At 34.0% G+C, this 26,501-nt stretch overlaps 1 protein-coding gene across 1 annotated transcript in view; it reads right to left on the bottom strand.

Moving 5' to 3' along the window:
- LOC149785104 (tetraspanin-6-like) overlaps positions 1-22,998 on the bottom strand; it is a 45,143-nt gene extending 22,145 nt beyond the window's left edge. The window contains exons 1-5 of the mRNA XM_089978871.1: positions 22,849-22,998; positions 13,993-14,053; positions 10,603-10,812; positions 5,725-5,799; positions 3,288-3,383 (exon numbers count right to left, since the gene is read on the bottom strand). Of these exons, the coding sequence (XP_089834997.1) occupies positions 3,288-3,383; positions 5,725-5,799; positions 10,603-10,812; positions 13,993-14,052 (441 nt within the window). The 5' untranslated portion in view covers position 14,053; positions 22,849-22,998. The remainder of the gene's footprint in view (positions 1-3,287; positions 3,384-5,724; positions 5,800-10,602; positions 10,813-13,992; positions 14,054-22,848) is intronic.
- Between the last annotated feature and the right edge of the window lie 3,503 nt (positions 22,999-26,501).

Raw genomic sequence — 26,501 nt, 5'->3', positions numbered from 1 at the left:
TGCAGAGAAAAATAGAAAATGAAGAAAGAGAAATGCAGAGAGAAAGAGAAAAGGATAAAAGGGAATTTCCATTTAGATTGAAAGAATTAGAGCTAACAAGCGGAAAGCAATCCACTACATTACACACAAGTTCAGGTTTTGATGTTACAAAGAATATCAGGTTTGTACCCACTTTTAAGGAAAATGAAGTAGGTAAATATTTCCCTCATTTTGAAATAAATGCTGACAAATTTGAAATGGCCAAAGAACCATTGAACTCTATTATTACAAAGTGCACTGTTTAGCAAAGTTCTTGATATATACACTTCCCTGTCACTACAGCAAAGTGCTGATTATGATCTGGTTAAGAAATATATTTTGAAGGGTTATGAGTTGGTACCTGAGACTTACAGGTTTAGGAACAACAAAATTGAACCTGGACAAACCCATGTCGAATGTGCAAGAGAAGAAGATTAATTATTTGTATGGTAGTCTTCAACCAAGAAAGTCGGTAAAAACTATAAACAATCTCAGGCAAATCATGTTAGTTGAAGAGTTCAATAACTGCGTCCACAGTTACGTTAAGACCTACTTTGATGAGCAAAACATCGAAACTTTAAAAATAGTTTTCTCGTACAGCTGACGATTATTTCTTAACTCACAAAATTTCTTTTGTCGATAAGTCTTCCACGCAACAATCTTCTGGTAAAAAGCTATTTTAGCGTAATACGAGCACTTCCAAATCTCAGTCTACTACAACTTTTAGGAATCACGTTTCTTATAAGACTGATCAAAAATCCCTATCGCTTCCTACGTGCATCTATTGTAATAAGAAATGGCTCGTTACTTTTATTGCTACAAATTGAAATATAAGCAACAGAATCAAGACAGACCTATTCCAAATGCTCTTATTTCTAAGGTCAAAGTCATGGTCATGTGTTGACAGCAATACATTTTTGGGGTCAAAAGAACCCCAGTCTGATTTTATTATGGAGAATTATGAACCATTCATGTCGAAAAGTTCTATATCACTCGCGGGTGATTCTGCCAATTATATCTCTATTAAAATTGTAAGGGACACAGGAGCACCTCAGAGTCTTTTATTATCAGGTACTTTGTATTTTTATGAGAAATCTTCTTCTAATAAAAGCGCTGTTATTCAGGAGTAGACTGCAGCTTTGTTAATGTTCCTCTCCATTGTGTAAATTTGTCATCAGATTCAGTATCAGAACCCGTGACAGTCGGAATAATGTTGTCTTTGCCCATTAAGGGTATTCATTTATTACTAGACAAAGACCGAACAAGAGATTAGGTTGTAGCTAATCCGCTTGTTACTGGCAAGCAATGCTGGGATCAGACAGTCGATCCTGTTGACTATAGACTTGTAATAAAATATTTGCAGTTATAATTTTGTATGCACAAATTCCGGTCAAGGTAAAGGCATGAGAATTGTATTAAGATTGGCTAGGTCTCTTTATCTTTCTCTCCATTCTTAATGATTATTTAATTCCCTTAATTACATAAGATGGAGAGAGAGAGTTAAAGAGGCCAAATTGACAGGAAATTATATATATATATATATATATATATATATATATATATATATATATATATATATATATATATATATATATATATATATATATATATATATATGGATGTAGATCCATGGACGCTTCGTCAAGCAGAAGATAAAAACTTCCATCCGCACCTGCCACTCCACCCTTCTTTACAATTCAGGGGAACCATTTATCAGTGACCATCTCCACACTGGGATATAAAATGTAGTAGTGTATCTTTATGATATACTTTAATATTGGGTTGTTGTTTTTTACCATCCTATGTAAAGCGTACATTGGAGCATAACCGTTCTTATTGATTTTAGCGACAAATAAAGTTTTCGACAAAAATTCACAGCAAAAGCACCACAGTATGTGAAAGGCTTCATTACGATACATTAAACGTGTTGATACAGTAAAACCTGTTTTGGAAGACCACTGACATGAGAGACCACCTGTCTTGAAAGAACCGGTTTTTAAATGTACGAATTAAAGTGTATGGTGTTATGACCGGTCATGAGAGACCTCCTGTCTTGAGAGACCCTGATATTTTGATAGAAGGTATGGTCTTTCAATACGGGCTGTACAGTATAAGTAGAATGTATATAATTTAATTATAAAAGAGTGGAAGTCGTTAAATATATTTATACAAAAGAATTAGGCACCCTTGAAATCAAACAGTTAAATCACTCAAATGTGTCTGGTCGTGATAAATTAAAAACATATGCAGCTTAACATTTTAAAATATCTAAAAGCATGTGGATGATACTTTTTACACTTTTATGACTCATGATAAATAATACATTACTAAATCCCATGTTTTTTTAAAGCCTGACAGAAAATATATGGGGTTTTTGAAAATACGTTACTAAATCCCATGTGTATTACAGCCTGACAGGAAATATATGGACTTTTTGAAAATACGTTACTAAATCCCATGTGTATTACAGCCTGACAGGAAATATATGGGCTTTTTGAAAATACGTTACTGAATCCCATGTGTATTACAACCTGACAGGAAATGTATGGGCTTTTTGAAAATACGTTATTGAATCCCATGTGTATTATAGCCTGACAGGAAATATGTGGGCGTTTTGAAAATACGTTACTGAATCCCATGTGTATTACAGCCTCACATATAATGTTTGACCGTTTTGAAAACACGTTAATAAAAATCCCATTACAGCCTGACAGGAAATATACGGGCGTTATGATTTATATATAATAAAATGCTTCAATAAAAACGTTGAATCTCAATTTTCTAACCTACAAGTCAATTTGAAATTAGAATTGCTTTATTTATACATGAATAAACAATGCATTTTTGGACCAAAATGTGCACCTTCTGTTATGTCTCTATTATGATAAATCCACTGTGTGAGTACCTATGTAAGTTATGCAACGTAATCAAATTCTATATATTAGAAGAAAATGAAGATTTGAAGTAGGTTGTGTTTTCAAATATTTCAGGACAGCAAAGATCTGAGTTATAATTTTCTAAATCAGTCCTGAAGCCAATTTTTCTGCGTTCTTATCGAGATTTTAAGACATGTTAGACAATGAAAAGGACCCGAGTAAATTGGTATTGTTTGATGTTAATTCCATTTAATCAAAGCGTGGTTCATGCTGAGATATCGGCTAGCTTGTCGAATGGTCAGTTGAGTAATATTTTCAATCATAAAAATGATTAATTGATTGAGCGACCGATGTATCGATTTTAAATATAATAGACGATAGAAGTTTACCTACCCAAACCTGCATGAAATCCCATGCCGTCGCAACGATGTTTCCTGTCTTGTATTCTTTGAACGTATTCAAAAGGATTGTTTTCATACCGTCTTCGACCTACAGTAATTAAAAGAAACATACATTACAACAACAACAACAATAATAATAATAATAATAATAATAATAATAATAGTTCTATGTTGCCAGAGATGAAGGTTTTGTATACTTAATTACGCCGGCGAGCCTATTCACAGATGCAAAGAAGATATAGCCAGATCTGCAGACGATAATATATGATTTGTCGATTACAACCTGGAATCAAATTTGTTTACAAGATTTACCTCTATTTTTAGCAATGATGACAGGACGTAAATAAAAAATAGATCAATGACTGTGAAAAGTTTTGTTTAAAATGTTCAAGAGCATTTGGTAATTCATCTGCATTATTGCCACCCCACCTACACTGATTGGTATCGTAAAATTCTGTCAATAGTCACCGGCCTGGGCTTTTTAAAATTGTTTATGGGTATTTGGTCAGAGAAAGAATGGCATCAACTACATATAAATTAGGTCTGGTACTTAAAAGTGGAAGTCAAAGCAGTTCCAATTCTGTAAAATCCAAAGGGAATGTTGGAATAGGCTCTCGCGTGACCCTTGTAAACATGGGTTAACATGCCAAAGGATATGAAAGACATGTTCGAAAGGTTTGACAAACAGGTGTGTGATAGGTTCGAAACGTTACAAAGTAAAACTTTTCAAACATTATGGGGGAATTCAAAAGAGATCTGAAAGTTATAAGAACTAAGAGGAAGGTAACAAAGGTTGATGTGAGGGCTCTGAAGGAAATGTGTGATGAACTTAAAGCGAGTGTAAGCTTTAACTCTGAATCCATCCATGAGCTAGAAACAGAAATACATAAGAAAGAAGACAGAATGTATACAACCAGAAAGAAACAAAAAGTGCAGCAAAATTTAGACAAATTAAGAGAATAAATTGAACAGAAAAGTTTTACCACTATCGAAATATGACAGAAAGTACAACTTACTGCTTTATAACATCAGGGACGAAAGTTGTTGGTACAGGAAGTTTGTATAGACAGATATCTAGCCGATCATATTTATTTTTTAATGCTCACAGAGTCCCGACTCATCGATCCTAACCGTAATCCCTCATTGTTTTTTTTTTTTTGTTTTCTTGTTTGTTTTTTTTGCTTTTTTGTTTTTTGTTTGTTACATTTGATGATTTGATGATAGCTCATCATCTCTTGTGCACCTAATCTTGCTGGATCTAGCGAAACTATTTTCACTGACTTACCGCTACCAATGAAAAAAAAAACGGGGAAGACTGTCTGAACTTGAATATGGACTTAGACAAAGTACCAAGGAAAAACAAAAGGTAATGTCTACAAGGATTGTAGAAAAGGAGCTAGAATTAATGCTGCAAACCAGGAAGATTTTCAACTGAAATAGGGCAAATATTTCATGAATAGCTTTTTAGAAAGAATACACAGATGATAATCAGTAATCGTATAGCAATTAAGGACGAAGTAAGTAACAGTGACTTAATTTTACTAGTCCGAGTAATTTCTTACATAAGATGACTAAACATAAGAGTGTTAAGATAAATTATGCCAAATGCGAACGTTTGACCATAAAAGAATGAACTGCGTCGAAAATTGTATATTTAGGTCTTTCCTTTCCTCTACAGACAAAATAAAATACTAGCTTTTGACTGGTGAATACACTAAATTTAGAAACAATGATATCCGCCCACTGTGCTTGAACTCAACTAATCAAGCCGGCGGTCTAGAGTTCGAGACCCAGTTGTGAAGATGTACTTATGTGTGCCTTTCTTTCTCATAATTCTATTGAAAAATCTTGTTCTAACAACAGCAAGAAGAAGAAACAAAGAAGAAGAAGAAAAAGGTCAAACTGAAAATGGTTTCAACCAACTGTCAATTATCGCTAGGGTTTATAGTATGATTCTGATATACCATATTCCTATTGCTGGAGCAAATCTTTATATAAATAATACTGCATATCATGGCTACTTCTACGTAAGAAGCCGCCAGCAAGTTGTTTTGAGTCAAAGATGAAATTTATTTGTTGCTTGAATATCCACGGCGAAAGAACTACTTTTCACCAGAACCATCATATGTGGGTACATTGAAATCTAAGCTAGCACTTGACGCGATTGGAATGGATCTAGTACAAACTGCTCCAAAAAGCATCTTTTTTTCTACCGCGATCCCTTTCGTGACCACTCGATAGCGTTATAATGAGATCAGGGGACTACTACCATGGGTATCCAATGATTACTTTTCTTTAGCATATCCTTGTATAGTATGGTTAATGGATACGCTCCAAAATGCATTCTGTTTCATATTTCTGGCATAAATTTTATTGTATCTAAACAGTTCCATAGCATGGAGGACTTTGTAGATATCGTCAATGTTTACCTGTGATTTGAACACTGCAGCTGTAATGCCACCCCCTAACTCACCAGTGAAGATAATGACAAGAGATCCAATATACTGAAATAAAAATGGTATATTTTCAGCTAAGAAAAGTGGAATAATTCTGCCATCGTGAACCTAGGTCTCTTTCTGTTATGCTATTTCTAAATAATAAAACCTAACAATAGAGCAATTGTAAAAAGCAATTTTATATTCATTCCGAAAAAGCTTAGACTAGTTTCTTGTTTTTTTTATAGTTATCTTTGTCACTTCCATTTGATTATTGAATTTAATCATATTCATATGCTAGTTTTATCCCAACATTGAAACATGCGTTTCGTCGCGTCCATTTTCAAAGACCAGTGCTTTTTTAGGTGCTTCAATCGCTATCAAACCGGTTTATGCAAATAAAATACATACTTTTTTAAAATAATAAATAATTAACAACTATTAATTAAACATAAGTTAACTATTATTTTTAGTCTAAATCACATTGTTTGATATTTATTCTCCTTCGGTTAGCAGTTAGATTATATTGCATGACAAATAGCATTTGTGGAGCTGTGCGCAATATTGTAAATAGCCGAGAAGTTAAACCAAATGTGAATCAGCTTTGTACCTTCTCGATGTAGAAAAGTGAAAACCATGTTTCTTTTAAAATCATTGATGCGTACTAGAATCCACTATAATCATTGCAAGGACTCTGTATGTGATCAGGTATGAAACACCGCGCTTCATCGTTCTAAAGAAAATATAACATGTACAGGAACTATCAAATTAAATTTCCACATCAAACCACTTGTGTAAAAGTGTCTGCTTAAATGAAAACATAGACACACCTTGTATTCTAAATTATTGTTCTCATTTTGCAAGCATAATTAAACATGCTGAGTATGTATATTTTAAGTGACCGATAACAGTTTGAAATTTACACACATTAAAGTTGAAATAGTGCCATTTGAGTCAGCTAAGGTGTCGCTTTTCTACAAAGTCTCAATTGCTTATGTCCTCAATTGAAATTGTTAACTCTCTGCACTTAGAACATGTCAACCATGAGAAACCCTTTTAGTACAGCCATAAGGGTAAATTTAGGAGAGTATGTTAAAAATGTTGATTTGTCAACCTTTTTGAAAAACATTATGTGCACATTAAAAACCTGTTTCTCTCGTAACATTTACTCCAGCCCAATTCCTAACATCCACCATTAAGATTGTCCAAACCTTCCGACTGCATGACTTCCTTTGCCTAAGATTCTGTTTGCTCTTATTTGTGACGTCATTTCTGAACAAGCCGACCAGCCACGAATATAGTAGTGTACTGACTGCACGTTTTTCTTTTTAGGAAATATGGTGCGTTTTATGCACCTGACTAACAAATTGTAAATTAGAAAGGGCTTTTTTATTTATTAAAATTCTTAAGTGGAAACAATTGCCCCAAACAATATGGATCTGCTATTTATACCATGTAAAACCGGAAGTATTATAATGAGTTTTCTAAGTAGGTCCTTTTGCTAATTCTTTTTTTCCAAGTATTTGACCAGCTACCAGAGATCACCGCAAATCCTTCTAAACGTTTAAGGTATATCAGTTAGAATGATTAAAAGAAAATAAGACAGCCATCGGTCAAGCGAGTGATAGAGAGTAAACAAGAAGAAGAATATTTGAAGAAAAAAATCTTTCTATTTCATTTGGTAAAGAAAGTTTACATTGCAATCAGATATCTTCATTAAACCCTTCACTTTAACATGGATAAGGAAGATCAGCAAAAACCAATTTGAACCATAAGGAATAGTATGTTACAAAATAAGGGGTTATTGTTAAGGGATACTCCGTGCACAATTTTCAAAGAACTGTAGTTCATTTTTCAAGGGATACTGTTGGTAATTTTGATAATAAAAGGGATCCGATGTATTTATTTTCCCAGTGCGACGTATATATTAGGAAAATTCGAAAATACGCTGAGATCGCGCCTTCTGTTTGAATGCTCTTTATTTTCGTCAATCTATCAAATAATTGTTATCATTTTTTTCTTGGCTTTTTTTCCACGATCTATCGATGATCATATTGACCATGACTGTAATTATATTCGTTTCTGTTTCTGAAATTGATATAGAATCTGTGTTTATTTCATAACCTCTTTCTGGTTCAGTACTCTATAATCTATGCATTAGCAAGTTACTTGCTCGACTGATACCTCAGTGGCCCAGTTAGTATAAGAGACTTTTAGTCCCTGTGCCAGTTTTGGTGAGGGACACAATTGTTTTTGCAATTATTCGTAAATAACGCAATATAAATTTATAACAAATACAAAAATGGAGTTTTCATGTATGGAATATTCAAAGATAAGTTTAAACAGGTACTTCAATATTTTGCCTTTAAAGTTTATGGCAGCATAAAATATGTGAACAATTTGTAACAGTGAGTGTTGGATTGCATATATGTTTGCTAGTGACTATCATGTACATCCCCTTTCCCTCGTCCGTTTTGTTTGTGGGGGGTATTATGGGGTAAAGGTGGGTGTTGGATTGTAATTGTATGTATTAGTAACCATCATGCATATGTGGATGGTTGACCTTATGAACCTGTGTGGGTCTTTGGGAATAAGTCTTAGTCATCATAATTTTCCAAATATTTGACCTTTCACCTTTCCACAAGAATTTTATATCTGTAATTGTTCGTCCGTTACGATTGAGTAGTGGTTATTATGGATATGTTGGTCAATAAGGAAGTGTGTGGATCAGCATGGATATGTGTTGGTCAGTAAAGATGTGTGTTGGTCACTAAGACTATGTTGGTCAGCATGGACGTGTGTTGCACAGTATGGATATAAGTTGGTCAGTAAAGATGTGTGTTGGTCACTAAGACTATGTTGGTCAGTAAGGACGTGTGGGGATCAGTATGGATATGTGTTGGTCAGTAAAGATTTGTGTTGGTCACTAAGACTTCGTTGGACCGTAAGGGTGTACGTTGGTAAATAAGGGTCGGCGGAGTGATTTTAGTAATTCTGTTAATTAATGTTATCAAATTTAATAGGTTCGTAATTTTTAAATTTTGTTTATTTTGTTTTATTTTTTTATCTTAGAATATTCAATTTTATTTTTTAATTATGGTGTTATTTGATAAAGATATTTATTTCAACGTATTTCTTTATAAAATCTTTCAATTAAGTATTATTTTTGTATAATTTGCTTTAATTTTGTTCTTTTTGAATTTCTGTTTAATCTCTAAGTTTTTAAAAATAATTTGTATTTTTGTGAAAAAATAAACTAAAACTAATTTGTTATCACTTTTTATTTAATGCTATGTTTTAATTTTTTATATAAATATTCTGCTTTGTTTGTTACATTTTTTTAATATTTATATTTTTTTGTTTGTATTTTATGTTTAAAATTGTTTTATTATTTTTATTTAAATGTAAATTTTAATACTTGTTTATTTCGGAATTTTGTTACAGTTACAGCATTCATATTTTTGCAAATTGTTTATAATAATTTCCAAATTGTTAATTTTTTTAAATATTTATTTTTAAAGTTATCAGTCAATGTTCCAATTTTTTATTCCGTATCTATTTTAGTCTCCGCAATATTCCGTGTCAGTTTCGTAATTTTAACATCATTATATTGTCCGCTATTTTAAAACATTCGCGGGCCTGTCAATTCAATTCTGTTTTATTTTCGCAGTTCAGTGTACATTTTTGTCCTAGCCATTTCAGTATAATATTTGTGCACATTTGTTTAGTCTTTTCTTTTGGTCTTAAGTAAATTCCGTAACAGTTTTGTAATTTTAGTTTTATAATTTTAGTCTCTGCCATTTTAACAAACATTCCGGAGTAGTTGATAGTCTCTGCTACGTGATGTGTCAATTTCATACTATGTATGCTACTTATAATCTAGGACATATTTCGAATATAAATTTTGCTTGTTTTGCTTTTGTTTTTTAGTTGTGCTGGGGGGATGGGGCTTTCATATTGTATTTGGTTACGGGTAAATTCAGTGTTAGTTTCGGAATTTTAGTACTACTAGTTATCTCGGCCATTCAATTAAAATATTCCTGGGTTTTTAATATCCACTAAATTTTGTTTCTGTTTCGGAATTTCATTATGACATTTGTCTTAGTCAAATGGTGGCGATGCTGGATCTATGGGCGCAATCAGGTTAAAAATACTTGTCTTCCTATGTAACTTGGTTACATACGCTATTTTAAATTTCATCTAGTATGTGAACTTTCTATGTTAAGTCTATGGTCGCACTAGAAGCAGGTCACTAAGGATGTTTATTGGATTGTTATTAAGGGTGCTAGATCCCCATAGTGACGCCTAATGCTAACTTTTTATGAGACCTTATACCATCCTATTTATTTCACAATGGCAGTCCGTGTATAATTATCGTTACCATTTACATGCTCAATTTATTTCTTAAAATGGCAGCCAGTGTTAAATTCCCACAGACCTATGTACATTTTAACATTAAATTCCATTAGGGAATCATAGTGACCGACAATGTTAAAAAAAAAATGTTTTTTTAACGTCAAATACCCTTGTGCCTAGAGTGGCCTACGATGTTAATCCTATGGACATTTTGAACATTAAATTCCGCTTGTGCCCGTAGGGTAATATTTTCGAAATGGCGGCATAATGTTAAATTCACTTCTGTCCATACCGACCCAGTGGTTACAGAACCCCATGTTAAATTCCCATTGTGCCACTAGTGACTCATCCCCATATTCAACTCCCCTTGTCCGCATAGGGTGATATTTTTACAATACTGACGTAATGTTAAATTCTCGTTCCCTAGGTGTCATTTTACCGTCCTCTCGTATCAGTGATGAGCTATTAATAAATGCTTTCAAGGTAAAACATATTAAATAAAAACAAAATGCCTACCAAGACAAGGAAACACTTGTTTTGAGTGACGGCAGCAAAGAAGCCAAATCCTCCGACAAGTAAAACGAAAACTCCAAACCCTATAAGAACCCACGCGGCATTATCTAGGTATGGATCTTTCGAATCGAACTGGATCAAGTGTTGCATGTTGACAATATTCTTGTCGACTTTCAGCCATGTTCCAACTCCAAGGATGGCGATGCCAGAAAGCTGTTATAAGAAAGAATAATGTTAAAATATTTTTATAACATATTACAGAAAAGTTCACGCTTTTTCACTGTACCGGTACGTCGGTGGTTTCCGTCAGTAAGGAATGTATGAAAATTCCCGAGCAATATTGTTACGGCTTCAAAGATATTAAATTCGTTTTTCATTATTCATGACAAAAACACGTTTAAGAAATTAACTTTCTTTTTGCAAACTGGTTACTAGTATCTGTCACAAATTAATGGTGAATATTACAAACATATTTTAATTACATACCAATTTAATCTTATATGGCTGTTTTCAGCGTGCGATACAGTCTGGGGTTCTGTATCTAACACCTTCAATTTCAATATCACACACAGCCTGCAATTTCTTTAACAACATGAAATATTTAATATTAGTCCACTTATAATGTATCCGGAATAATTTATTGCTATACATTTAAAATTATTAAAACTGACAAACACACGATTGTAAATTTAAGAAATGCAATCATATCTGGTGAAAATGGCCGCTTTTCCCGCTCGGGATAATGGGAGAGTACCCTAAGTGGCGAAGAGTAGTTTATGTGTATTTTACGGTATGCATCCCGAGATCTGAGAGTTAGCTGAGCTGGACAACAATATCTTGGACAGAAGGGTTTGACAATGAGTTATCAATTGAAGCTGGTGAGCAAAGTGACATATAACATGAGAGAGAGAGAGAGAGAGAGAGAGAGAGAGAGGGGGGGGGTCTATGTAATTATATTTTGAAAGGAGTAAGTTTGCTACTGTACAAGTATAAAGAGAAGAAAACAGAACCATATTGTTTAGAATTTCTTGTTAAATATATCCAAAATAATTCTAAAAGTCTAGTCCGCGTGTTAGAAACAGACTGAATCGTCGTTTTCATAAAAACAATACGCCTAAATTATCACCTTTAAATATAATGCATCAATAATTTAATGTAATGAATACATGAAATATAGACAGTTCGAAAGCACTCTAAAATAATGAGCTTTTTGCATAAAAAGTAATGTACTTAAGTACTGTTATTCTGTGAAATTTGCAGGGAAATTTTATTGGAAGTAGAGTGTGTATATTCAGTAAGTATGGTCTATGAAGAAAGGGTAACTTACTGGTCTAAAACCTATGTTCCATTAGAGAAGTAAGAAAAAATCACTTGTCTATGACTGCAGCTTAAATCGATTAATATATCCCATTCAACATTTTGAAACATTCAAAGCTAAATATTAAATCACCGTCTCAGTAATGCAGACAGATCGATGATACCACTGCACAATATATATTTAGGCCTAACCCAGGTAATTGACGTCACATGGGGATTTGTCAGAGGTTGTACGTTACGTTTGATAAAACGCCAAATACTTAATTCATATTTTTAAAAGTTTATATAACAAAAACTAAAAAGAATGTGTGACTAAAACGGGGATATGCAATAAGTATAAAACTACGTAAGTGTTTTGTTCCGAGTCTAGGAAAGAACTTGTTTGATGCGGCGTAGGAACATACGTCTCGGCTTGACGGCTTCGACATATTCCTAAGCAACATCCAACTCATTATTTCCGCACATTCAGAACAAAACACATATATAGTTTGTCTACATGTTTATGCTCCTCTAATAACATGTTTTACACGTGTCACATATGGCAGTGCGGTAGCCAAATAGAATGTTGTCAAACGTAATCGAGCAAAGTCCAACTTTCGGAAAAATTTCTGATTTAAAAAAAACAACAAATACATGCATGTTTTAATTATTTACTATCGTATGTGAATGTGTTAGGTATATGTATTCCTTTGTAAGACTGCGAATCATCCTACGATATTTTAGGGAGCGCACTTATTTCCTGTATGAATTTCGGGTAATTTTGTCAAGTCCACTAAATATTTGTCTCGTTTGTTGAGTGTGTTTTTTATAAAGTGTTTTCACATTATTATACCAACAGTGTAGATAGCAGATTGTTGGCTTCTGTATCAACATTTTCAATTTTGACCAATTGGCTCTCAAATGTCAGTAAAATATCATAGTATCAGCTGTAAACTTAATCATCCCACTTTAGTTACAGCTTTTAGACTCAACGTATACAACAGATGACATATACATAGTAAATATATCGAATATAAGGTGTTTGATATTTAATTTTGGGGTGCGTGGTGGGACCGAGATTTTCTTTTGAGATCAAATATTTTGTTTTATCTCAAGATAATTAATATTTTTTCCAGATCATATCATGAATATATTATGGTGTTAATTGCCATAAATCAAAGCAAAATATTTTTCCAACTATTGACAAACAGAAATTAAAGTTTAAAAAAGTGTCAGGCCCCTTCTCCAGAACATTGAATTGTTGGCCCCTATTATAAATGCAGCATACCGTGGTACGTATCGCAGTACGTTCAGAAATACACAAATTTTAACCGTATACAGCTATAACACACACACACACACACACACACACACACACACACACACACATATATATAGTTTTCATTCTGGTATAATTCAAAGCACGCTTTGCAATTAGAATTTACATCTACTTATACTCAGTTCCGTATGGTATTTCTAGTCGTTATACATGTTTATCGACTGGAAGGTGTATGCATGAGGAAGTGCTAATATGTTCGTACAGGTTTAACCATTTTGAATCGTATCTTTTTATCTATAGTTCAACTAAGGCTGTCAGGGCAAAGTTTAATCTACATATCACTAATTTACAATCATATCTCACGGTAATCAAAACACGTCAATCACTTAATGCTGACAATTCGTGAGGGTACGACGCTACAGGTCACTTTGGGTTTTTAAATAATTAAATAAGGATTACTTAGTCAAAGAATGAGGCTAAAAAAAATTCAGTGTATGAAAATTATTAGAATTTAAAGAAACAATACAAATTCCTTCCATCCTATCTTTCTTTCTACTTGCTTACTGACCTGCATTCTTATTTCCATACTTACCTTATTTACTTGCTCTCTTTGTTCCATCCTTCTTTTTTCCTGTCTGCCACCTTTCTGATTTATTTAATTATCCGCTTTATTTATTTAGTTATTCGCTTTTATTTATTTGTTTATTTATTTATTTATTCATTTATGTATTATCTATCTCTCCACCAATACACGTAACTATTCCAGGATATTATAGAAAGCATGTTAACGACAATAATGTATAATACAAAATGCTTACCAAAAAGATGATGTTGAAAAGAATTAATATGAACTTCGCCAAACCCTGGCTGAGACCCATTCTGAAAGACGTACATAATAAAAATAAATAGCATATTTGGAGGCTGGAAAAGAACTATATATATATGTATGTATGTATGTATACATACATACATACATACATACATACATACAATAGTATATCTTACTGTATATAACCTGTGGGAAATGCACGCATTCGTCAGAGCTGGATATCATACATTTCATGATCTTAAGATTCGGCATTAGATTTTCTGTCAACAAATCGCAGAAGACGCCGTTTTGAAGCGCCAGTTTTGATTGGCTTAGATGAAAACACAACTCATTCTCATAACTTTATGACCTTCGGGTCAGACAGTACGTGTATATTCCAAATGAGATGCAAGACGTAAACTCACATTGATATCTATGTAATTCGTGTCTGAGTCTTTCAAACTTAGGGAGTCTCGGTATTGCAGTGATTTGGACCTACGTGTTCTCGGGTCCAATGCACATATAGGAAAAAGTAACCACACACCCAAGATTGGCGTTTATATCAGTGAAAAAATGGTTTCTCTGAATTTCATTTTGAAGGCCGTACAGAAACTAGGACGGATATTTAAAAAGTGTTTACTCACTCTCAAGAGTGGTTTACTCACTCTCAAGAAGCTAATAGTACTTCATTTACAGTCAACATGGAAGAGACAAAGTTTAAAATTTAATTTATGTTGTTTACGGGATTGGTATTGATTGAATGTGCAAACTATTTCACTCAACATCGCCTTTCCACTCTTAACTGTCACATATATGTCACGTGTTTAGGCTCGAATAAACAGTAACACAAGAAAGAGTTAAAACAACAAGCTTTGAAAAATGTAACATAATTTATTTCCCTGGAAAAATACTGTAAAAATGAAAAAAAATTAAGAACTTACGGTTTAAGAATCAAATCCAAAAATAATCCAAGAATAATCCACGAATAATATTTTAGAAGTCCTAATAATAAAATGTTCTAATGAATTCAAGTTCGAGTCCCAACGAAGAATCAAAGATGGAAGGCGATGACGAATGCTGTAACCAGTACTGTTTTGAAGTCTACAGTTCCTTGTAGAAACACAATAATCAATCCTCCGGTCTTCGAAATCCAAATAAAATTTTTAAGAACTGTCTTTGTTCAAGAATTCTATATGAGAACAAAATATTTCCAGAGAAACGAATTATTCTTTTAGAATCCGAAATATTAAAATAAAACTCAAAAATTCACAACTGGTCACAACAGAAGAAAACGACTTGACATCAAGTGTTTAAAAGCCACAATACTCTGAGATCTCTCTCTAAACATCGCTATTAATACTAAGTATTTCGCAATTTTAGAAATGCCTAATTGCGAAATAGAGGATCACGTGACCATGTTTACATATAAAATTCACGTAGCTCCTGTATGTCCTTGATAAGAACCTATCATTTTACTCCGAGAATAAAAGTTGTTTACTTTACCCTCAAACAAGGCCAGGAACTAAGTCAAAAATAGAAAACGTGTTTCTATTATTATGTATTTATGGAAAGATTCGGGTCAAACTAAATATGCTGGAAAATATAAAATCCCATGTAAACAAAATCATATCACATTGATATGTAAAGAAGATAAAAAGATTCCAAAATCCACAAACAATCAAATCAAATCAAACACAAATTAAATCAAATATAAATTAAATCAAATATACGTAACACGTATGAGGAGTATTTAAAACGTTCTGAATAGTAGTCCGCTGTAGAACAAAGCTCTTTATTAGTGGAAAGTAGGTCACTGCATCCTCTCAAAGTACACTCCATACAGCTCTACACGCTTTCTCAGTCTGATTACCTAATTATTAAATGTCATTTTGTATTCTTTTTTGGTATGATGTTCATACGTTGGAAAACAGCACCTCTAACTGCGTTTTGACCGCACAGGTGGCCTAGTGGTTAGACTCCCCCTTAGAGCGTCCACCTCGGATGCGGGAGGTCGCGGGTTCGAACCCTGACCGAGTCATACCAAAGACTTATAAAAATGATACTTACAGCTGCCTCGCTAGGCGCTCAGCATTAAGAGGATAGTGTTAGGACTGGTCGGCCTTGTATCAGGAAAATGTGACTGGGTGGGACATCATGATACATGTCTGCAGCATGATGCCTCAGTGCCAGACATCACTAAAAAAAAAACTGCAAAACTGCAGATATCGTAGCGATATGACTAATAATTGTTAAAGCTACATTAAACATCCAAATCACATACACACTCATTTTGTTAACTGAATTCAGGCAAAAATCACTTGGAGCTAAATCAAGGCAGTATGGAAGATGAACTCAAATTGATTGTTCAATATATTGAAAACAGCTGACGAATTAATACCGGTGATAATAATAAAAGAAAACTCTCCGCTGTATATCGAACGTCTTCATCAATGATTCCTTCACAGTAGCCGCTTCCTGCTCACCAACTGCAGACAACAGTCTTCCGGAACGTGGGTCATGAATTCGCTACCATCAGTAAAACGATAAGACCATCTCAAAGTTGTAAGATATGCAGATAACTAAGTCATGAAACTTCATCTGTCGACCTTGATAATAGTGTTACACGCACACGGGTATTTACTTGACCGAGCGGTTGTCAAACCCTGGCGCGATTCTCGCTGGAAGTCATAAGTTTCCCCGACTTTCCAAAGACTTCCATACAACCTCAGTTGTAAATCAGAAAGCCCGACGTGTCCATTCTATACCTAAATTTTCCTCTAATTAATGCAAGACCACAGATAAACCAAACTGCCAACTATCTATCAACCGTACATCTGCGTGTTTTGGCTTCATTATGTTTCCGTACCACCAACCGTTCACGCCTTAGAACATATATGAGTACTCCCTAACAATGGGAACTATTTTAACTCCGCCACCTTAGGCCAGTCAATGTATGCTTTCCAGGCACATTTCGCCGATATAACTGCACCATATTCGCCCACATGGCGACATAAACGGTGTCTGTCAAGTCCCTTTTTATTATTCCCTTGTGTAATTTACCGGTTTAATGCCGTACGTACTGTCCCTGCAGTCACGCTACCAATGTATACCACTAGATTTTAATATGTACTATTTTACGACAGGGACATTCATTCGGTTTTGGTCGGAATTCACTACTAGTGAACCGGGACATCATGGAAACACACTAACACTTCACTCCGTGACGTTTGCTCCTATTCATTAGCTCATTAGTTCGGGCCAGGAATATTTCCATGGCGCCGAATTCCAATAATCAAGCAAGTAATCACACAAATCTAAGAATTGCTTAAAACGGGGCACTACAACCAAGTGCACATACTCTAAATTTGCTACAATAGTTTCCGAACATTTCGTCTAATTCTTCCTTACCAGTGGAGTATGGATGTAAACATCTGGATGGTAACGTCAGGAATAAAAAATACGCTTGGTTCGGCTTTTGCGGCAAATGTCGAGACGATTAACATTGATACGTTATTCCTGCTGGACACAGAGCATTTTGGCTTTTCATTCCGAAATGATTCTTTTATCAACCTGTACAATTTATGGCCATACGCTTTCTCAACGCCTGTCACTGAAAAGTCGCATAAGTAGTGGATATTTGTATTCAAATGCTTTGTAACTGGATCGTTACTTGTTCTAGCTCTAATGTTTTTTTTACCAAAGCTCTGCATGCAACGTTTATATCACCTCTTACAGAAACGAGCGAAAATAAGTCCTACTGATTGACGATCTATACAGACTTCAATTTTGTATTTTCGCGTTCGTTCCGTAGAAGTGGTTTGACTTCATCATATATTAACATACTTTATAATTCTTTCCACAAGTCTTACACCCATTTTCCTTATTAGTGTGAAACTAAAAATTGTGTTTCTTGTGGACTAAAATGTCCATAAGGTTGCTATATCCTTTTGAAAGATACAAGTGGTGGACTGAGGACGATTTGTTTTAGTATCTCTGACTGACGGAGAGTTCCTCTTCAACATTTCATGCATTTTTTTAGCTAGTCCTGTTCAAGACATTGTTGCAACATGGGGTACAAGGACAATGTCCACTTTTGGTGTTTACTTAAAAAAATCTATTAATCTTTTGCATTCGCTTCTTTATTAGTTGCTACAGATAGTGATGCTTTCGCAAATTACATATTTTTCTCTCTCGATGTTTCTTGCAATCTTCATGTTCTGATAGGGCTGCCACAAGTCCTCTTTTCTTACCCCGGACATGTCTTCTTTTTCTGTCCTTAAATCTCTATACAGATACTGATACAATTACACCCACTCTTCGGAGTGTCCTCTTTTCCCGGATATGTCCTCTTTTTTTCCATTTAATTTCTATACAGACACTGATACAGATACATCCACTCTTCGGATTGTCCTTTTTTTTAACAAAATTTCAAATATGACAATCTCACTTCTGAGCAAATTTGTTCTATTCGTATTCCGACCGCGCTTGGTATCGCCCATTTCAATGACTGGATGACTTGATTTAACATATTTAATAACTTCATCTTCAAATTCTTTGTCTTCTTCTTCTGTAAGACCGAGCACTGCAGTGTTATTTCTTTTGTACTTATAACGATACTACTTGCATCAAGAATCCACGTTAGGATTACCGGCGGTTTTCTCTTCATTATCAATTCACGGTGTATTAGAAGAAGTCGCGATTACGTGTCTACCCACACTGCATGTGATATGTTTCCCCTATATTCATTGTCATTTTAATCAGTATCAAATATGTTTGGAACTGTCATAGCAGTCACCTCTAGAATACAGCCAACCTTATATACAAGAAGTCTAATATATTAAATAACAAATATATGTGTTATAAATGTACATATTGGATCTTCTCTCTCTTGTTCTGTTTTTTTTTTCCTTTTCTTTTCGTTACCAAACTGGGTTTTTTATGGAGCGGATCAAATACTGACCTCAACGGAGTTGACTAATCCATTGTATTCAACGTGTCTCTTTCTGCACACACAAAATTTAATAAACACAATTGAATTCTTCAACGTTCGATTAATTGAGGGTGAGCTCGGTTAAAAATTCAGTCCATTGATCTTACAGTAAACGTTCTGTATACAATGAAACATTAATAATAGATTTTTAGACCGACATTTTTTTAGTGATACGTTCTGAGAAAATCTTTGATAAAAAAAATCGAATAGATTGGTAAAATTTAGTGACAGGTATAGAGAAAATCTATGGTAAAAAGTCGAATAGATTGGTAATATTGAGTGACAGGTATAGAGAAAATTTATGGTAAAAAGTATTATACATTGGTAATATTGAGTGACAGGGATAGAGAAAATCTATGGTAAAAAGTCGAATAGATTGGTGATATTGAATGACCGGTATTGAGAAAATCTATAGTTTAAGTCGAATAGATTGGTAATATTGAGTGACAGGTATAGAGAAAGTCTATGGTAAAAAGTCGAATAGTTTGGTAATACTGAGTGACAGGTATTGAGAAAATCTATGGTAGAAATTCGAATAGATTGGTAATATTGAGTGACAGGGATAGAGAAAATCAATGATTGAAAGTCGAATAGATTGGTAATATTGAGTGACAGGTATAGAGAAAATTTATGGTAAAAAGTATTATACATTGGTAATATTGAGTGACAGGGATAGAGAAAATCTATGGTAAAAAGTCGAATAGATTGGTGATATTGAATGACCGGTATTGAGAAAATCTATAGCTTAAGTCGAATAGATTGGTAATATTGAGTGACAGGTATAGAGAAAGTCTGTGGTAAAAAGTCGAATAGTTTGGTAATATTGAGTGACAGGTATTGAGAAAATCTATGGTAGAAAGTCGAATAGATTGGTAATATTGAGTGACAGGGATAGAGAAAATCTATGATTGAAAGTCGAATAGATTGGTAATATTGAGTGACAGGTATAGAGAAAATTTATGGTAAAAAGTATTATACATTGGTAATATTGAGTGACAGGGATAGAGAAAATCTATGGTAAAAAGTCGAATAGATTGGTGATATTGAATGACCGGTATTGAGAAAATCTATAGTTTAAGTCGAATAGATTGGTAATATTGAGTGACAGGTATAGAGAAAGTCTATGGTAAAAAGTCGAATAGTTTGGTAATATTGAGTGACAGGTATTGAGAAAATCTATGGTAGAAAGTCGAATAGATTGGTAATATTGAGTGACAGGGAGAGAGAAAATCTATGATTGAAAGTCGAATAGATTGGTAATATTGAGTGACAGGTATACAGAAAACATATGGTAAAAAGTCTTATAGATTGGTAATATTGAGTGACAGGTATAGAGAAAATATATGGTAAAAAGTTTAATATATTGGTAATACTGCGTGACAAGTATTAAGAAAACCTTTGGTAAAAAAATCGAATGGATTGGTAATATTGAGTGACAGGTATTGAGAAAATATATTGCAAAAAGTCTTATAGATTGGTAATACTGCATGACAGGTATTGAGAAAAGCTATGGTAAAAAATGGAATAGATTGGTAATATTGAGTGACAGGTATAGAGAAAATCTATGGTAAAAAGTCTTGTAGATTTGTAAAATTGAATGGCAGGTATTGAGACAATGTAAGGTAAAAGGTAGAAAAGATTGGTAATATTGAGTGATAAGTATTAGGAAAGTGCTTAATACAATATCATATCTATCGGTAATATTCATTGATAGGAATTGGTTACGTGCATGGTCAAAAAAATCGTGTGGATTGGTAAAATATTCATTATGGATTTTAAACAATAAACACGCTGCCTCCAAGATAAAAACACATGTCAGTGATTGGCAAACATAATGTCACGTGTCAAGGAACAAAATATCGTGTCATCTTCACGTGATCGTGTTTCCCTGTCTTTTCAGTACGATATAATAAACAATTTATTACCCTTTTGGGGGTTGGGATATAAAGATTTATTCAGCTGCGACAAGGTATGTTCCACTCATACCTCACCCTAATAAAAGCGATTCTATCACACAGTATCTCTTTCAAAGTAAGGAAGGACTTTGTCTACATCATAAAGGTAATTATATCACACAGTATCTCTTGCAAAGTAAGGAAGGACTTTGTCTACGTCATGAAGGCAATTATATCGCACATTATCTCTTGCAAAGTAAGGAAGGACTTTGTCTACGTCATAAAGGCAATTATATCGCACAGTATCTCTTGCAAAGTAAGGAAGGACTTTGTCTACGTCATAAAGGCAATTCTAACACACAACATCTCTTTCAAGGTAAGGAAGGATTTTGTCTACGTCACAAATGCAATTATATCACACAGTATCTCTTTCAAAGTAAGGAAGGACATTGTTTACGTCATAAAGGCGATTCTATTACACAGCATCTCTTTCAAGGTAAGGAAGGACTTTGTCTACGTCACAAATGCAATTATATCACACAGTATCTCTTTCAAAGTAAGGAAGAACTTTGTCTACGTCATAAGGGCAATTATATCGCTCATTATCTCTTCCAAAGAAAGGAAGGACTTTGTCTATATCATAAAGGCAATTCTATTACACATTATCTCTTTCAAAGTAAAGAAGCACTTTATCTACGTCATAAAAGCAATTATATCGCTCAGTAACTCTTGCAAAAAAGGAGGGACTTTGCATATGGATATGAAACTGCTATACTTCATACGTTGGTGTCAAGTAGAATATGAATTAAACACAATGGCATAATGACCATACCCATTATGAATCAAACACCTTAGCATAATGGCCATGCCCAATATGAATTAAATACATTGGCATAATGGTCATTCCAAATTCGAATTAAATATATTGGCATAATGGCTATTCACAATATGAATTAAACACTTTGGTATAATGGTCATTCCCAATATGAATTTAATCCCTTGGCATAATGGCCATTCCCACATTGAATTAAACCCCAAACATTAATTAAACACCTTGGCATAATGGCCATTTCCCTATGAATTTAATCCCTTGGCATAATGGTCACTCCCACTATGAATTGAACACCTTAGCATAATGGTCACTCCCACTATGAATTGAACACCTTAGCATAATGGTCACTCCCACTATGAATTGAACACCTTAGCATAATGGTCATTCCCACTATGAATTCAACCCCCAACATTAATTAAACACCTTGGCATAATGGCCATTTCCCTATGAATTTAATCCCTTGGCATAATGGTCATTCCCACATTGAATTAAACACCTTGGCAAAATGGTCATTCCCATCTGTGGTATATGTTGGCTTGTTTATTTGTTATTTTTTAATAAAAAGTAATCACCTATATCATAATCGAGTCATTAGACTCAACTACATTATACTAGTCAGCAAAATGCAGTTTTGAAACTTTTCATGGAGGTTTTTCGGTGTAATCAAAACTTTTAATTAAGAGAGCATTCGATTTCTCGTTGTTAAAGGATGATTACGAGTTTTTGAAAGTGCAGATAGTTGGGGTTTATTCGCACGTAATAAGGGACATAGTTGCTTTCAAGCGACACCATTCAACTTAAACCAATGACCACCCAGCCACCACTATGAACTATTTGTTTTCGTTGAAACATATTTTATAAACATTTACTATACAGGACACTCATTTACCACACCAAAGAGAATACGAGAAACATCAGCGCTGGATATTCGCTTCCGGTCATTTTGATTTAACTTCAAAATATACAATTGAAGACGAACAAACATCTTGCATCAACATCAAATTGATAAAGTTCGTTCTATGTTCATTGACAAAGGGCACTTAAGGTAAATATAGATAATGCGTGACAGATGTTATTGACTTAAATGTGTCAATAAATAAAAATTATACACAGCATATATATTTTGACATCGTAACGTAAATTACTAACCTGATGATGTTTACTAGATCCTGGTAAAGTTTTCTCTGTTTAGTTTTTTCTTTTCGTCCACACTGTCCTGTTATTATTATCGGCTTTTGTACAGCGACCCTTATCTGCGGAAAGATGAAAACGCCCCTTTCTCCCGTATCAGCTGACTGTTACACGGTTCTATGACCTCATTCATCGTCACACCTGTCTACAGCAATATTCTACTGGTAATGCATTCGTTTTAGTTGGAGTATGTTTATGTGTCCGTGTGTGTGTGTGTGAGAGAGAGAGAGAGAGAGAGGGAGACAGACAGACAGACAGACAGACAGACAGAGAGAAGGGGTAGGGGAGTGTGTATATGTCTTTGTATGTGTCGGGTGGGGGATTGTGCCAATTTGTATATGCGACTGTATGGAAAATGTGGCACACAAGAGTTTTCGCAAGCACTCAAACTTGATTTTTTTTCCTGCTACACACACACACACACACACACACACACACATATATATATATATATATATATATATATATATATATATATATATATATATATATATATATATATATATATATATATATATATATATATATATATATATATTAGTGATGAACATCTCCAATCACTTATAATTATACTTGTCCCCACGCTATGGATGGATTCAAATAGATGAACATCTACGGTTCCTTAACGTTGGACCTTATCCCCACGGGTTGATTAACACTGTGATAAACATCACCAATCCCTTAACCTTAGACATTATTCCCTGATGATGTATTAAAACTCTGATGAACATCTCCAATCACTTCAACTTAGACCTGTTCCCACAAGGTGGATTAAAACTGTCAAGCATATGTTCAGTCCCCTACCATTGGACCTTATCGAGGGGGTAGGGTGGATGGGGTTAAAAACTGTGAGGAACATCTCCAATCCCTTAACCTTAGACTTATCCTGATGATATGTACTAAACCTGTGATGAACATTTCCAGTTCCTTAACCTTGGACCTTTTCATCACCTGTTGGATTAAAACTGTTACGTGTTTAGGCTCTCATAAACAGTAACAAGAAAAAAGTGAAGACAGCAAGTTTTGTAAAATTTAACAAATAATTTATTTCCCTAGAAAAACAAGGTAAAAACGAGGAAAAGAACTTGCGGTTATAATAATCAAATCCTAAAATAATCCAAGAATTAAAAATTAGAAGTCCTAATAATAAAATGTTCTAATGAATCTGAGTTCGAGTCCCGACGAAATCCAAAATGTAAGGCGATGACGTATACTGTAGTCACCATAGCACTTAAGTGTCAACAGTTCTTTGTTGACTCACAGACAATAATATTCCGGTGTTTGAATTCCGAATAAAATTTCAATAAATGTCTTTGTCCAAGAATTATGTATGAGCACTTAAATATTCCCAGGGCAAAGAATTAATCTCGTCGAATCTAAATAATTTTAAGAAAAATTAAAGTATTCAACTCCACCTGGTCACAACAGAAAAAAAAACACCTGACGTCCAAGTGTTTAAAAGCCCGACTGACTAAATTCTCTATAGAAATAGGTTATAAACTAATTTAAGACGCAAAATAGATTCCTGTATGAAGCTATTTACATGTCTAAGGTCACGTACTCCCAGTACAGCCTCGATTTTACCCTATAAATCCCACAATTAAAAAAATATTTTAAAAAGTTGTTTACAGATTCTGAGTCAAGTCCAGGAACTAGGTCAGCATTAAGGTGTAAAGTTCTAATATTAGCTGTTTGCACAAAACAAAACAGTCAGGTCAAACTAATTTCTGGAAAATGTCAAATTCCAGTAAACAAAATTACATTACTATAACATGTAATGGAATATTTATAATTTTAAAAAAATTAAAACTAACAAACAAACAATTAAATTAAATCAAATATAAATTAAATCAAATATACATAATACAAACATTATATTATATTATATTATATTACAAACAACATTTTCAGCTGCAAATTCTTACCATCGTAAGCATATACATATGCACGCACTGACAAACGGAGTGGAAAGATCTTGCATTCTCCTCTCTATTCTTGACAATCCTTGCGAAACATGCAAATGATATAGTTGATGATAGGGTATTTATGGTAATAAACTGTCGTTAATGCATTTGTGTTACATCGCACCCCTTTCATCATCAGCATCATCATCATCATCTTCTTCTTCGTTTGTAAATCCGAGTGGTGCTGTGTGTACATGTAGTTGTTTTGCACAAATAACAATATTATTTTCAGCAAGAATCCTCTTTAAGATTATCGGCTGTTTTATCTTCATTACCAATTCACGGTGTGTTTGAAGAGGTCGCGATTACGTGTCGACCCACTCTGCATGTAATAGTTTTCCCGTGCTTTCATTGTCATTTTAATCAGTATCAAATACACCTAAACCTATCATAATGGTTACCTGTTAATAACAGTAAATCATATATAAAGCCTGGATACAAGAAGTGCAATATATTCAGTTACATGTACATACTTTATAAATGTACCCTGGAATCGATGTATCTATGTAATATGTTTATATTGTTCAAATAGATAACAAATGAAAATGAATTGGTCAGATAACAGGCAAAGAATAAGAACCAAATAGGAGAAATACTCGACTGTGTAATCCTCTGTAGTGCAGGTATCGCACAACTAACAATTTTAGTCAGAGAACCAATCTAGTGGTGTCGAAATACAAAAGAGAGCACTCAATATTTTGAGATGCACACACTGGCTAGTAATTAGATATAATTGTCTTCCATTATGCAGTTCATAAACTTCAAACTATGTGCCATAAGATGACAGCAATATATCTACGTTATATTGACACCCTGCATTTAAGTTCCTACTGAAAAAATAGCACATGGACTCTTGGTGCGAGGTCATTTTATTCGGTGTAGACCAGGAAGTCCCTAATCCTACAAGGTAAGACGTATCACGTTATGTATGTTTTGGTGTTAAGTCTTACTGCGTCAATAACAGCATTTGTTGCGTATTCCAAAGTCGACTGACAGGAGAACGAGAGATAAAATTTTCAGGAATATCTCACACTTGGCAACCCATATCGACAGTTTTGTACACATTTAAATCTAATTGATTATACTTTCTTTCTGTTTTATCCTGATGGAATGAAAATCTTCAGGTAGCAAATAGACTAATTTTCATGTTCCGTTCAGCTGGTTGGAACGCGATGGAAGCCGGGAATGCCAAAATCGGAATAGATTAAAGAATGTTTCTTTAACGAAACGAATAAAAATATACTAATATCGAAGAAAGTGTTTAGAGTTTAGATAGCTTCGTTTCGTTCAAGATATATATCATCTTTCAATCGATTTTGGCATTCTCGGCTCCTATCGTATTCCAGCATACTGAAATGTAGACTTTAATTTTGTGGAAAAGCTTCGATATATGCTTCCAAGTGTGTGAGATATTCTTGAAAATGTTGGTCTCTTGTTCCGATTTCAGTCAACATTGGAACACGCTACACATCGCCGTTGTTAGGGCAGTAAGATGTAGCACAGAAACATAAATAACATGTGATACGTCTACATTGTCGGACTAAGTAGTCCCCTGTTTAGCAGCACAAGACGAAAGAAAATGCCGCGAAACACTTCTTTTTCAAAGCTGAATTTTTTTAATAAAAATCTCAAATGAATGGAAACATG

This window comes from Sinohyriopsis cumingii, chromosome 13, assembly GCF_028554795.1.
Source record: "Sinohyriopsis cumingii isolate HCF-2022 chromosome 13, ASM2855479v2, whole genome shotgun sequence".
Lineage (NCBI taxonomy): Eukaryota > Metazoa > Mollusca > Bivalvia > Unionida > Unionidae > Sinohyriopsis > Sinohyriopsis cumingii.
The sequence above is the reverse complement of the archived record's forward strand: the minus strand, read 5'-3'. Positions and strand labels throughout refer to the sequence as shown.